The 15,428-nt window shown below is 51.6% G+C and overlaps 2 protein-coding genes across 2 annotated transcripts in view; one reads left to right on the plus strand and one right to left on the minus strand.

The window, feature by feature from the left end:
* Nucleotides 1-11,234, plus strand: part of SLC5A2 (solute carrier family 5 member 2) — a 95,566-nt gene extending 84,332 nt beyond the window's left edge. Inside the window, exons 13-15 of the mRNA XM_044274674.1 lie at nt 5,751-5,966; nt 10,616-10,673; nt 11,056-11,234. Of these exons, the coding sequence (XP_044130609.1) occupies nt 5,751-5,966; nt 10,616-10,673; nt 11,056-11,189 (408 nt within the window). The 3' untranslated portion in view covers nt 11,190-11,234. The remainder of the gene's footprint in view (nt 1-5,750; nt 5,967-10,615; nt 10,674-11,055) is intronic.
* Nucleotides 11,181-15,195, minus strand: RPUSD4 (RNA pseudouridine synthase D4). Its single transcript, XM_044274676.1, has 7 exons — nt 14,994-15,195; nt 14,322-14,424; nt 14,040-14,241; nt 13,276-13,369; nt 12,453-12,600; nt 11,545-11,642; nt 11,181-11,471 (listed from the first exon to the last, which is right to left on the minus strand). The coding sequence occupies exons 1-7, from the start codon at nt 15,075-15,077 to the stop codon at nt 11,241-11,243; spliced, it is 960 nt and encodes a 319-aa protein (XP_044130611.1). The 5' UTR covers nt 15,078-15,195; the 3' UTR covers nt 11,181-11,240.
* Nucleotides 15,196-15,428: the final 233 nt, after the last annotated feature.

Consider the following 15,428-nt stretch of genomic DNA (forward strand, 5'->3'; position numbering starts at 1 on the left):
TTGCTCCACAGAGAAATTTATCAGCGTGAGCTCATCGGGTCCCAGGAGGAAAACCAATTCCAGGGAGACAACCTCGGACAATTCTTGCTAAGTCACTGACTTCAGGGGACAGAGATGTCCTCTTGAGAAGGGCGAGGGAATCCTCACCGGTTGTTTATAATGGGATTAGACTGGCCTTTTTTCCTGACTTTTCGAAAGAAATACAAGAAAAGAGACGCACATTCATGATTGTTAAAAAGAAGTTAAGAGAGAGGGATATTAAATATTCTCTTATATTCCCGGCCAAACTGCGGATTATTTTTGAGGATAAAACTTTTTTTTTTGATACCTCAGAAGAAGCCGCGGACTGGATTGACCGAAACAATCAATGACTCAATTGGGTTATGAAATGACGGGAATAACTAGTAATATAGGGGGCTCACACCCCTAAATGAGTCTTCTTTGCTTCAAAATGGCGGCGGGGGGGTGGTTGACTGGGGGGAGGGTCGAGGGTTGGTCTTAGGAAAGAAATCTACTACAATATGTGGTGGGTTGCCTGTGGGAGAGGGGTGGGGGGGGGGGTTGGGTTGTGGTGCGTCAAAGTAGGTGTGGTTCCCTTTTTTTCAGTTTATTATTTTCCCTTTTCATCTTGTCTTCTCCTTTTTCCCTCTCTCCTAATCTTCCATTTAACCACTGGTGATGACGATGATTAGAATTTTTTCCTGGAATGTACGTGGTTTGGGGGAAAGAGGTAAGAGACAAGCGGTTTTTGACTTGACTCAGGTCCATCTACCAGCAATAATATGTTTGCTCGAGACCCATCTTACTGAGGAGACCACTAGAGTGGTCGACAGGGGATGGGCTGTGCATACGTATCATTCTACCCTCTCCAATTACTCGAGAGGGGTTACGGTGCTGATACATAGACTTATTGACTTCGTTTGCGAGGCATCCTCTGTCGACCAACAGGGAAGATTTATTTTTCTATACTGTAGGTTAGGGGGAGAGTTATGTATTTTGGCCTTTGTCTATATTCCTCCGCCATTTTCTCTGCTGGTTCTTAATTCTCTTCTAGTATTCATGGATAAATGGCCAGAATGTCCAACATTGATTATTGGGGATTTTAATTGTGTCATCGATCCTTTACGTGATAGGGTCTCTATGAGTGCTAAGGGGGACAGTACGGTTCAGGGGTCCCCCCTCGCACGATTCTGCCTGGAGGCTGGATTTGAGGACGCTTGGGAATATCTGGGACAGGGGAAAAGGGTTTTTTCATGTTCTAGTAAAGCAGGTAAATCATTGTCTAGAATTGACCTAGTACTGATAAATAGCAAATATATGAAATTGATAAAACGAATGAAATATGAAACAAGGTCAATATCCGATCACTCCCCGTTAGTACTTGAACTATGTTTCTCTCAGGTTAGATATATATCAAAACCTCCCTTTAGATTAAACCCCTACTGGCTATCAGTCATAAAGACACATGAAATAATTCGAAATGAAATAGGCCGATTCTGGGATATCAACGACGGCTCGGCAAAAATTCAAGTGGTATGGGATACCTTTAAGGCCTACATGAGGGGATTGATGGTTAGTAATATCACGAATCTTAGAAGAGAATATGGGAAAAAACAGAAGAATCTAGAGAAACATGTGATCACAGCGACAGAATCCTTTCATATAAATAAGACGGAGAAAAATAGGGAAAATATGCAAAAAGCTACACAAATATATGCTAATTTTTTACTGGATAAAGCTCAACAGAATCTTTTCTTTAAAGGGCAAAAATATTTTACAGAGTCTGGGCGACCCGGTAGGCTACTCTCCAGAGTAATCTCCAATCAACAACCTAAAAAACATATAGAGAGGGTTCGAGTGAGGGATGGTAGAATAGCTATTGGTCAGGGTCCGGTGGAGAAGGCCTTTTTTGATTATTTTCTTGATATGTATAAGGCTGATTCTAATATTACAGACGATAAGATAGATCTTTACCTAGATAGGATCAACTTTTCAACTATTAGTGAGAACCAAAAGAAAGCATTAGAACTGGAGGTCTCAATTAAGGAACTTGAGGGAGCTATTAAATTATGTTCACCCAATTCTACTCCTGGTTCAGACGGGCTTCCATATGAATTTTATAGCAAATATGGGGACTGTATTTTTCCTAGATTACTGGAGGTCTTTGCTGAATCAGTGGAGGATGGGAGGTTGCCGGATTCAATGATGGAGGCTACAGTGATATTAATTCCAAAAAAAGGCAAGGACCCTCTAGATTTAGAATCTTACAGACCAATTTCACTGCTTAATGCAGATGTAAAACTTTTGGCGAGGGTCCTCGCTACAAGGCTCTCTGGGGTCATCTCCTCCATAGTCCATCCGGATCAGAGCGGTTTTATGAAAAATAAGGGTACACATTATAATCTACACCGGCTCTTTTCTAATATCCAGGCCCCTGGGGGGACCGCCCGCTCCATCCTGTCATTAGATGCCTCTAAGGCCTTTGACAGGGTGGAGTGGCGCTTCCTCTGGAAGGTTCTTGCTAGGATGGGCTTTGGAGAGAGGTTTATACGCACTCTTAGGTTGTTGTATGGATCTCCAAGGGCTAAATTGAGTCTTAATGGAATTTTGAGTAGCAGTATCGAGTTAAATAGAGGCACCCGTCAGGGTTGCCCACTATCTCCCCTACTATTTGATATATATATCGAACCCCTTGCGATGGCCATTAGGCAGGACGATCAGATCAAAGGATTTGGTACGCTGGGAACACAAGATCGTATCTCACTATATGCAGACGATGTTCTGTTTTTTATAGACCATACGGAAACCACTCTCCCTAGGATTATTCAAATGGTTAAATTATTTGGTGAAGTGTCTGGTCTTCTTATAAACTGGACCAAGACTAGTCTGCTTCCAATAGACCCCCTACCACAGAAAGAGATTCCTGTTACACAGTTGGATATTGTTGATACCTTCCAATATTTGGGTTTGACGATATCGCCTCGGGTCGAAAATTTTGTAGAACTTAATTTGATTCCCATCATGGTAAAGATTAGAGCTAAAATAGGAATTTGGCTGAAACTTCCCCTATCTAGAGCTGATCGAGTTTCACTAGTTAAAATGGTGATATTACCACAATTGCTCTATGTGCTCAGGAATACACCTATTTGGATACAAGACAAACATTTTAAACTTATAGAGAGTCTAATTAATGATTTAATATGGGGAAGAAAGCGAGTTCGACTTAAGTTGGAGTATTTGTATAGATCAGTGGAGTGTGGGGGTTTAAATCTCCCCTACTTTAAGGGATACTTTATTGCAGCCCAGCTCTTGAGGTGCTATGAATCAGAGCATAGCGCACTTCTGGGGAAGTTGGTAACTAGTCATGCCCACAATAATATTTTTTCCTTGTTGGAATCTGGCCTATTGAAGAGTTATGAGCAAGGCTATAGAGAGACTATAAAACTACTCCTTAAGGTGTGGGCTACAACTAGGACATGGTTGAAAGTTAAGGGTTCACTTACATTTACGCCTCTTTGGCACAATTTGTATTTAAAAAGGCTGGATGAAATTGCAGCTGACACATTTTGGCAGAAGAATAAAATTTTATATATTTCACAGGTAGCTAAAGATAGAGAAATTAAATCCTATATGGAAATGACACAAAATTTAAAAAATCTTTCATGGTTTAGGTATTTCCAATTGCGTTCTGTGTTATCCAGCTTGGTTGATAAGCGGCTGTTGGATATAGATAATGTTTCCTTTCTGAATGATTGGGTAGGAGGTACACATTCTAGAATAAAAATCTCAAATATATATAAGTTATTAATTAAAGCACGGTTTAGTGATATACACTCTCCAGGACAAAAAGCGTGGGAGGCGGACTGTCCGAATGTACAAATAGAAGGGTGGGATAATATTTTTGGGAATCTATCTTCACTATCCCAGAACTTTAACCATGTCCTGATACAATTTTATATCTGCCACAGATTATATATTACTCCACTGTGGATGAACAAATGTGGGTTAAGAGACACGTCCAATTGTCCCAAATGTGACACTGTAGGAGCAGACTTTCTCCATATAATATGGACCTGTCCAGAACTTATAAACTACTGGAACGGTATCAATAACTATATTATGTGTAAATTAAAAATTCTAATCCCTTTTGAACCACAAGTATTTATTCTCAATGATCTCTCCAAATTAAAAATTCATAGTTATCAAAAGATTTTCTTGAGTAGAGTATTCATGTTGGCTAGAGTTTTGATCAGCCGCACCTGGTTTGCCCGATCCACTCCAAATAAAAACACATGGATAAATTTAATCGATAAGGTAAAGAACTCCGAAAAAATTTTATATAGACGGAGGGAAAATGAATACCAATGGACCAGGATATGGGGTGGTTGGAGGTCTGGTTAGCTGAGATCAAGTTGTTTTATTTATAAGGGGTCCTACTTTGACGCACCACAAACTGGGAGGGAGGGAGGGGAGGGTTTTTCTAAATATTTTGAAAAGATGAGTGGAATATACGCACATATAATTACTTGGGTTACTAAGAATTGAGAGATTGTAATAAATTTTTTATTGTAAATGTTATGTAGTTTTCCCAATAAAAAACTTAAAAAAAAAAAAAAAAAAAAAAAAAAAAAAAAATCCAGCCACGGGCCCATCCATCTGGCCCATCAAGACTCACTCTCATTTCATCAGTCCATAAAACCTTAGAAAGATCAGTCTTGAGACATTTCTTGGCCCAGTCTTGACGTTTCAGCTTGTGTGTCTTGTTCAGTGGTGGTCGTCTTTCAGCCTTTCTTACCTTGGCCATGTCTTTGAGTATTGCACACCTTGTGCTTTTGGGCACTCCAGTGATGTTGCAGCTCTGAAATATGGCCAAACTGGTGGCAAGTGGCATCTTGGCAGCTGCACGCTTGACTTTTCTCAGTTCATGGGCAGTTATTTTGCGCCTTGGTTTTTCCACACGCTTCTTGCGACCCTGTTGACTATTTTGAATGAAACGCTTGATTGTTCGATGATCACACTTCAGAAGCTTTGCAATTTTAAGAGTGCTGCATCCCTCTGCAAGATATCTCACTATTTGTGACTTTTCTGAGCCTGTCAAGTCCTTCTTTTGACCCATTTTGCCAAAGGAAAGGAAGTTGCCTAATAATTATGCACACCTGATATAGGGTGTTGATGTCATTAGACCACACCCCTTCTCATTACAGAGATGCACATCACCTAATATGCTTAATTGGTAGTAGGCTTTCGAGCCTATACAGCTTGGAGTAAGACAACATGCAGAAAGAGGATGATGTGGTCAAAATACTCATTTGCCTAATAATTCTGCACGTAGTGTATATACACACCGAGGGATATGTGTGCAGACAGCCTATCACACCTTATATACCCACCGAGGGATATGTGTGCAGACAGCCTATCACACCCCTTATATACCCACCGAGGGATATGTGTGCAGACAGCCTATCACACCCCTTATATACCCACCGAGGGATATGTGTGCAGACAGCCTATCCCACCCCTTATATACCCACCGAGGGATATGTGTGCAGACAGCCTATCCCACCCCTTATATACCCACCAAGCCAGCTCCACACATGTGACTTCCTTCATAGGCTATACGCTGAGATGCACTATGGTGGGGGTCCCTGACATTGTCGTAGGGGTTATCACGGGCATGTATACTATTATATGGGAGTTTTGTAAAGCACAGCTCAGTCAATGCGATCATCTTTCTGTTTTTCTCTTTGCAGGGGGCATTCTGGGGCCTGATTGGGGGGCTCATTCTCGGTCTCTGCCGCATGGTGCCAGAATTTGCGTTTGGTTCTGGAAGCTGCTCCGCTCCTGGCTCCTGCCCACCGCTGATCTGTGGGGTGCATTACCTCTACTTTGCCATAATCCTCTTCTTTTGTACGACTCTCATCATTCTGGCTGTGTCTTACTGCACCCCACCCATTCCGGAATCACAGGTGAGCCTCCTACCCTTGTCCTGGGTGAACACAGGTTCTAGGCTTTGTGTGATTCATCCTCACGACAGCCGGTGCAGTACTGACGTTACGGTGTCATGCTGATGGGCCCTTACTGTATGTACCAGGCTACCTTCACAGCACCAGAAGGTAAATCGGCTAGTTGAGTTACAGGATCCGCTATAGACTACAATGGGATCTGATAGATTTCCAGCAGAAATGCTGTGTAGGTACCAGTAACGCCTCTGCTGGAGAAGGTAGCATTAGGATGGGAGGGAATTCGGTGGGTGCTGTCATGGACTTATGGAAAACCAACGAGGGGCAAGTGTAATCCTGTCTTTCCCGTCCACCATGACAGCAGCCTGAAAGCATAAGCTGGATCCTGGGAGAGGTCTTCCAGGAGGTAATTTCCCAGCTCCACCACCAGCTGATCACTAATGCCTGGAGCAGGTACTACAAGAACTCTACACGTGGCCCCAGCTCACAACAGAGCCCCAGGGGGAGCATGGGAGCAAGGACATGCTCCGCTCAGACATAGCAAATGAGTAATGAGCTGTACCCTGAACCCGGAGAGCCCCTTTAAGCCTATTCTACAGTGGTATCTTTAACTGACTGCACCTGATGTCTTTCTGTCCTAATGGGAAAATCACTTCATTAACGACCGCACTTAGGTTAGGGTGGACGCGTGGGTCTCCCATTCAGATCAGACCCTAGCCCAACTCTGCTTAACGGCTCACTTCAATGGCTCTGTAATCCAGGAGATAGGGGGCGGTGTGGGGCGGACGCACACTGGCGCACTGCTGTGGAGTTTCGGTTCGTACTTCCGTTACAGGTGGATCGGACCTATTCACGTGAATGGCAGGTACAGGGCCGGCGCGTTGTGGACCGCGAGCCCGGGCACACACCGAACCTCTCACATGAGGCAGAGCTGGACCTGTGCAGAGGAAGCTCAACGTGAAGGCAAGACATCAATAAATAGAGTCTACATGATAGAGACGTAAAGCCTGCTGCATTCCCTGCAGAGTCCGGCCGTCCTCGACTTCTTCCTGGAGTCTCCATGAGAGGCAGACATCTAAGAGGACCTGGAGGAGAGCAGAACGTAGGCAGGACAGAGACATCTCCCAGAGAACAGCAGCCATAGAGTGCCAGAAAACAGACCGCAGAGTGAGACAGTGTCCGCCTTACATGGAGGGGGTCGGTAGGGTTAGGGTAGGGCCACCTGCTGGAGGAATGCAGCGTCACATACAGCAGAGTGAGAGCATCAGAGTAACAGAGCAGAGGTAACTGCACGGACAGTGTCCGCCTTACATGGAGGGGGTCGGTAGGGTTAGGGTATCACATACAGCAGAGAGAGCATCAGAGTAACAGAGCGGAGGTAACTGCACAGTGTCTGCCTTACATGGAGGGGGTCGGTAGGGTTAGCGTAGGGCCACCTGCTGGAGGAATGCAGCATCACGTACAGCAGAGTGAGAGCATCAGAGTAACAGGACAGAGGTAACTGCACAGACAGTGTCCACCGTACATGGAGGGGGTCAGTAGGGTTAGGGTAGGGTCACCTGCTGGGGGAATGCAGCGTCACATACAGCAGAGTGAGAGCATCGAGAGTAACAGGGCGGAGGTAACTGCACGGACAGTGTCCGCCTTACATGGAGGGGGTCAGTAGGGTTAGGGTAGGGTCACCTGCTGGGGGAATGCAGCGTCACATACAGCAGAGTGAGAGCATCGAGAGTAACAGGGCGGAGGTAACTGCACGGACAGTGTCCGCCTTACATGGAGGGGGTCGGTAGGGTTAGGGTAGGGCCACCTGCTGGAGGAATGCAGCGTCACATACAGCAGAGTGAGAGCATCGAGAGTAACAGGGCGGAGGTAACTGCACGGACAGTGTCCGCCTTACATGGAGGGGGTCGGTAGGGTTAGCGTAGGGCCACCTGCTGGAGGAATGCAGCATCACATACAGCAGAGTGAGAGCATCAGAGTAACAGGGCGGAGGTAACTGCACGGACAGTGTCTGCCTTACATGGAGGGGGTCAGTAGGGTTAGGGTAGGGCCACCTGCTGGAGGAATGCAGCGTCACATACAGCAGAGTGAGAGCATCAGAGTAACAGAGCGGAGGTAACTGCACGGACAGTGTCCACCTTACATGGAGGGGGGGGGGGTCGGTAGGGTTAGGGTAGGGCCACCTGCTGGAGGAATGCAGCGTCACATACAGCAGAGTGAGAGCATCGAGAGTAACAGGGCGGAGGTAACTGCACGGACAGTGTCCGCCTTACATGGAGGGGGTCGGTAGGGTTAGCGTAGGGCCACCTGCTGGAGGAATGCAGCATCACATACAGCAGAGTGAGAGCATCAGAGTAACAGGGCGGAGGTAACTGCACGGACAGTGTCTGCCTTACATGGAGGGGGGGGGGGTCGGTAGGGTTAGGGTAGGGCCACCTGCTGGAGGAATGCAGCGTCACATACAGCAGAGTGAGAGCATCAGAGTAATAGAGCGGAGGTAACTGCACGGACAGTGTCTGCCTTACATGGAGGGGGTCGGTAGGGTTAGGGTAGGGCCACCTGCTGGAGGAATGCAGCGTCACATACAGCAGAGTGAGAGCATCGAGAGTAACAGGGCGGAGGTAACTGCACGGACAGTGTCCGCCTTACATGGAAGGGGTCGGTAGGGCATCACATACAGCAGAGAGAGCATCAGAGTAACAGAGCGGAGGTAACTGCACGGACAGTGTCCGCCTTACATGGAGGGGGTCGGTAGGGTTAGCGTAGGGCCACCTGCTGGAGGAATGCAGCATCACATACAGCAGAGTGAGAGCATCAGAGTAACAGAGCGGAGGTAACTGCACGGACAGTGTCTGCCTTACATGGAGGGGGTCAGTAGGGTTAGGGTAGGGCCACCTGCTGGAGGAATGCAGCGTCACATACAGCAGAGTGAGAGCATCAGAGTAATAGAGCGGAGGTAACTGCACGGACAGTGTCCACCTTACATGGAGGGGGGTCAGTAGATGGCACCACCTGTGTTCTTCTTCTGGTTTGAGGAGCAGGTGACCAGAGCTGGAACACAGCAGCGAGATGATAAGCCGGCCATGACTGAACCCAGCTGGGGGCCACTCTGTCTGATGTTAATGTACGGACCACGGAACTTACTCCTGAATAGTGGACAAGAGGCCATGTGCGGTCTAAGCACCGCTGGGTGACAGGGAGCTGGCTACATGACCCTCCACCACTGATCAGCTGGTTGGAAGCCTCCTCTCCATTCTTTACCTGCTCGCTGAGGACCCCGCAGCGGCGATCAGTGTTCGTACAGCTCCGCAGTCACATTCTGCAGAGCCTTCCATAGAGGTGGATGGTGCTGCAGAGCTTCTCTTCGGAGCCGGACCCCCGCTGCCCCGATACTGACAACCTATCCTGAGGAAAGATCAATAGTCCAAAGCGGACAACCCCATATTCTAGATGACCCTGGGGAGAAGACACAGAGAAAGCCGTGATCCACACCAATTTGAGAAGGACAATCCTGTGACCTGGCATTTTGTGGGAGGGGGCGTTCCAAAATGTCTTTCTTCTTAAATGTTGGAAAGCATGTATACTGCCGAGTCGGGGGCCAGAGCGTCCGGTACAGGAGGAGCATTCTGGGATGCGATGGGGAAAAAATCCCTCCATTTTCTGCTGGTTTAAAATGTCTAAAGAAGGGTTCTCACCACAGAGAGGTGCGGGAACAGCTCCTTCTATGGGCACCATGTCCCTGGTCTAAGCGGTGACCATTACCCCCTTGTGTCTGGGTATCGGTGGGGCAGATCTGAGCCGAGCAAAGAGCTTAGCGTCAGGAACCTGCATCTCCAAGCAGCAAAGGAGGCCCCCAAGACACTTGGAAGAGCCTGGTGTGAACTGCTTCTACGTGATCGAGGCCATCTGCTGAAGGGAGAGGACCCCTTTAGGGCCAAGGAGAATTGTCTGAAGGCTCACCCCTGGTGACTGCTTGTTCCCCAGTGAAACCCACTTGTTCCAGAAGGTGATTGCATCTGTTATGTAGCACTGACCTCCACTCAGAGGAAGGCCTGCTGCCTGTGCCACTGTCCTCTCCATCAAGCAATTTGTGGGAACGTTCAGCTCGCCATGTCTGAGAGCGACCTGGAACGTCCAGCTGTTCTGAAACTACAACTCCCAGAATCCTCCTTCACTTCTGTGGGAGTTACAAGAACTTTGCATGCTCAGAGGTGTAGTTACAGTAGATGGAATGCCACAGGTTGCTGATCCGTGCTTTAGGGTGGGAAAGCTGCAGTGGCCATCGCCATAGGGCAACCTCATGTGTCACCACCAGCATACCGGGGCCTCAAACAGGTAGGTACCGGCTCTGCGCAGACCCTCATCACTTCTCCCAACCACAACTCGTCCACACGCTCACCTATGGCTCCTCGTTCTCCAGCACTCTACCCTTTGCTAACTTCCTGCCCAGATGGTGATATGTTGTGGATTTCCAGCACCCATGTGCAGCCTGATGACCATGGTACAAAATCTGGCATCATACAGCACTCAATCCCTTCCAGGTAGGTGGCCCATTCCCAGTACACAATGAACCGGCAGAGATCTGATGTAGTAGAACCCAGCTGTAAGAGCCACCATGGTCTGAATGGTCCCTCACGCTGCCTGTCTCTTCACAGCTCCATCGCCTGGTGTTCAGCCTCCGCCACAGTCAGGAGCCACGTGAGAAGACTTCAGGTAGGAGACACAATAACCTCTTCCCTGTCATACAAGTAGATGGAGGCGGGGGCTCCATTCTCAGAGCAGTTGGAGTGCCCCCTTATGGCCAGTAGGACCCTTAGGCCACATTGGAATATTCTTCTACAGGAGGAAAGTAATGAGATGTATGGATGAGACCGAGCCCCAGTAGACACCTGCATGTCCTATCAGCCGGGGCCACGGTCTCCTCATGATTACACGGGGGCTACAGGCCCGACGCCCATCTTCCATAATCAGGTTACATGCTACATGGACGGTGCATTACCTCTGACCCCCCCCCCCCCAATTTATCTCAAGGTAACAGGAAGTGAAGTTTTATTTCCAGATCCAAATCTGATGAAGCTGCTTGTTCTCTCCACAGGGCTCCACCATTCCACCCCACAGGACCATGTGCTCCCCAATATTCAAGAGGACCCCAAACACGCCCGGCTGGTGAACATCAACGCCCTGATGATGATGAGCGCCGCCATCTTTCTCTGGGCTTACTATGCTTAAAGGTGTTTATTGTCTAATGTCAAATAAAATCTTCCCACTCCCCTCCACAGTCTAAGTGGCCTCGTCTTCTGGGGGGTCCTCACTGTGCTGCAGGCGGGGGGCCGGAATCTGCAGTTTACGGAGAGTCCTCAGGAAGTGTTTAGGGGGAGAACAGTGCAAAACGATGGGGTCCCGCCCAGCGGTGGATGGCAGTGTGATCTGGGCAGCATGAAGATGGAGGAGAAGGGAGCGGCTCTGCGGTGACGTCAGGCCGAGCGCGCGGAGTAGGGGCTGCGGCAGCTTCTGTACAGAGGGAGGGAGGGATTAGTACCAGCACAATACTCTGGGAGCGTGCGCGCGCACACACAGCAATTACCTGCGGAGCCAGGCGCCCCCAGTGGGAATACTTGTGGTCTCCAAGAATAGGACAGTTCAAAGCCATGGCGAGGTGAGCGCGGAGCTGATGCTTCACTCCTAGAGAGAGACGGCGTCACGTGAGATCAGACACAAGACACGGAGGCCCGAGCGCCGCCGCCCCCCAGAGCGCAGACACGGAGGCCCGAGCGCCGCCGCCCCCCAGAGCGCAGACACGGAGGCCCGAGCGCCGCCGCCCCCCAGAGCGCAGACACGGAGGCCCGAGCGCCGCCGCCCCCCAGAGCGCAGACACGGAGGCCCGAGCGCCGCCGCCCCCCAGAGCGCAGACACGGAGGCCCGAGCGCCGCCGCCCCCCAGAGCGCAGACACGGAGGCCCGAGCGCCGCCGCCCCCAGAGCGCAGACACGGAGGCCCGAGCGCCGCCGCCCCCCAGAGCGCAGACACGGAGGCCTGAGCGCCGCCGCCCCCCAGAGCGCAGACACGGAGGCCCGAGCGCCGCCGCCCCCCAGAGCGCAGACACGGAGGCCCGAGCGCCGCCGCCCCCCAGAGCGCAGACACGGAGGCCCGAGCGCCGCCGCCCCCCAGAGCGCAGACACGGAGGCCCGAGCGCCGCCGCCCCCCAGAGCGCAGACACGGAGGCCCGAGCGCCGCCGCCCCCCAGAGCGCAGACACGGAGGCCCGAGCGCCGCCGCCCCCCAGAGCGCAGACACGGAGGCCCGAGCGCCGCCGCCCCCCAGAGCGCAGACACGGAGGCCCGAGCGCCGCCACACACTGCTCCCACCTATATCTGATCTGGCTCAGCCTCATTGCAGTGCCTGGGGTGATGAACCTGCTGCGCTTCTCGTCTCCTCTGTATACAGGACCCCCCCAGTGTCAGCTCTGTGGGCGAGGACATCACACCGACTCCTACCTGTGAGCGGCCGCAGCTCCAGTAACGACGCTCCAGATGACTTCTCTAGCGTCCTGTACTGTGTCACCGCCTCATGAGCAGAACCACTGACACGACGCCTCAGCACAGAACCGTCCGCCAAGACCCGGAACCGCGGGGATAGAGACATCTGAGGAGGGGGGTACAGAGACATCTGAGGAGGAGGAGGGGCGTGGGGGACAGAGACATCTGAGGAGGAGGAGGAGGAGGGGCGTGGGGGACAGAGACATCTGAGGAGGGGGGTACAGAGACATCTGAGGAGGAGGAGGAAAGGGGGGGGGACAGAGACATCTGAGGAGGAGGAGGAGGAGGAGGAGGAGGAGGAAAGGGGGGGGGGGGACAGAGACATCTGAGGAGGAGGAGGAAAGGGGGGGGGACAGAGACATCTGAGGAGGAGGAGGAAAGGGGGGGGGACAGAGACATCTGAGGAGGAGGAGGAGGAGGAGGAGGAAAGGGGGGGGGGGGACAGAGACATCTGAGGAGGAGGAGGAAAGGGGGGGGGACAGAGACATCTGAGGAGGAGGAGGAAAGGGGGGGGGGACAGAGACATCTGAGGAGGAGGAGGGGCGTGGGGGGGGACAGAGACATCTGAGGAGGAGGAGGGGCGTGGGGGACAGAGACATCTGAGGAGGAGGAGGGGCGTAGGGGACAGAGACATCTGAGGAGGAGGAGGGGCGTAGGGGACAGAGACATCTGAGGAGGAGGGGGAAAAAAGGGGGGGGTGACAGAGACATCGGAGGAAAAGGGGGGGGGGGGGGGGGGGGACAGAGACTTGAGCATCTGGAGACTGTGCGTCAGCCCTCACCTTATAATGTCTCTGAGGACCCGGGGTCTCCTTCTCCAGGATCGGAATGTCTACAATTCCCTCCAGAGGGGTGGGGACCCCCAGACAGACCGCCCTGCAAGACAACCCTGAGGGATCAGTCCTGATCTGCTGTCAGCAGCAACAGAAGGAATTTATTAAATAATGTGATATAATATTAATTGGTATTTAATGAATTATATCAGTGATGTCATCAGCAGGGGGCGGGGCTGTGACTACCTCTCAGACAGGATATACAGACAGGTTGTCAGCAGTAATAGATGTCACTAGTATAAGGTGTGTGATCTCATGTCTGATCACATGACATATCAGTGATGTCATCAGCAGGGGGCGGGGCTGTGACAACCTCTCAGACAGGATATACAGGCAGGTTGTCAGCAGTAATAGATGTTCCTGTAGTATAAGGTGTGTGACCTCATGTCTGATCACATGTCAGTATATCAGTGATGTCATCAGCAGGGGGCGGGGCTGTGACTACCTCTCAGACAGGATATACAGGCAGGTTGTCAGCAGTAATAGATGTTCCTGTAGTATAAGGTGTGTGACCTCATGTCTGATCACATGTCAGTATATCAGTGATGTCATCAGCAGGGGGCGGGGCGGGGCTGTGACTACCTCTCAGACAGGATATACAGACAGGTTGTCAGCAGTAATAGATGTCACTAGTATAAGGTGTGTGGATCTTGTGCCCGATCACGAGGTCACGTTGGTGATGTCACCAGTAGGGGCGGGGCTCTTGCGCTCACCAGTACACCCGCTGGACCCTGCGCTCCCGCATTAGTCTCTGGACGCGCTCTGCCGCCTCTGCGCTCCGGGCCAGAATTAATGCTCCAGACGTGTCTTTGTCCAGGCGATGGCACACCCGCAGCGGCTCCGCTCCTCTTCCAAACAGCATCTCTGACAACGCTGGGAGCAGAGAGGCGACGCTGTGCTGCACCGAGGGGCCACCTGTGGGGGACAGAAGACATGGCGGCATGATGGCGGACAGACATGGGAGCGGAGCTCACGTGGCACGCCCCAAAACTCACCGTGGGTAGAAAGCTCAGGAGGTTTATTTATGAGCACAAGTTCAGAATCCTGGCGCACAACCCAACTGCGCAACTCCCGCAGCGCGGTGTGAAGGGGCGGAGTCTGCGGGAAGAAGGATCATGTGACAATGTAACTCAAACGTACAGCGGGAAGCCCCTCCATATAACCCCTCTGAGGGGGGAGCAGGGGCAGGGCCCCTCCATATAACCCCTCTCTGGGGGGGGGGGGGGGGAGCAGGGCCCCTCCATATAACCCCTCTCTGGGGGGGGGGGGGGCAGGGCCCCTCCATATAACCCCTCTCTGGGGGGGCAGGGCCCCTCCATATAACCCCTCTCTGGGGGGGCAGGGCCCCTCCATATAACCCCTCTCTGGTGGGGCAGGGCCCCTCCATATAACCCCTCTCTGGGGGGGCAGGGCCCCTCCATATAACCCCTCTCTGGGGGGGCAGGGCCCCTCCATATAACCCCTCTCTGGGGGGGCAGGGCCCCTCCATATAACCCCTCTCTGGGGGGGCAGGGCCCCTCCATATAACCCCTCTCTGGTGGGGCAGGGCCCCTCCATATAACCCCTCTCTGGGGGGCAGGGCCCCTCCATATAACCCCTCGCTCCTGTGGGGCCAGCAGAGGACATAACATAAGATGTCGCCCACATTGCTGCAGCAGGCCGCTCACCTGACGCACGCCACTCGCCCGCTTCTCTGCCCGGATCCGCTCAGCCAAGTACCGGGCACCACGTACAGCGCCGGACGCCGCCATCTTTGCTATCACACGTCACGTGACGCTGCTCTCAGAGGCCATCGGGTCAGAAGAGCGGCCATGTTTCTTTAGGTACAGATATCCATGATATCCGCCATCTTTACTGAGGGAACACGGCCACGCCCACCAAGGGCAAAAAACTAGAAAACTGAATCATTCCTATCGTCATCGTAAGCCCCGCCCCTGATGTGGATTAGAACCACGCCCCGTGGACCGACAACCCATGGCACACTGATAATGGGCCGACAACCCTGTGCACACTGATAATGGGCCGACAACCCTGCGCACACTGATAATGGGCCGACAACCCTGCGCACACTGATAATGGGCCGACAACCCTGGGCACACTGA

This window comes from Bufo gargarizans, unplaced genomic scaffold (genome assembly GCF_014858855.1).
Source record: "Bufo gargarizans isolate SCDJY-AF-19 unplaced genomic scaffold, ASM1485885v1 original_scaffold_1966_pilon, whole genome shotgun sequence".
Classification (NCBI taxonomy): domain Eukaryota; kingdom Metazoa; phylum Chordata; class Amphibia; order Anura; family Bufonidae; genus Bufo; species Bufo gargarizans.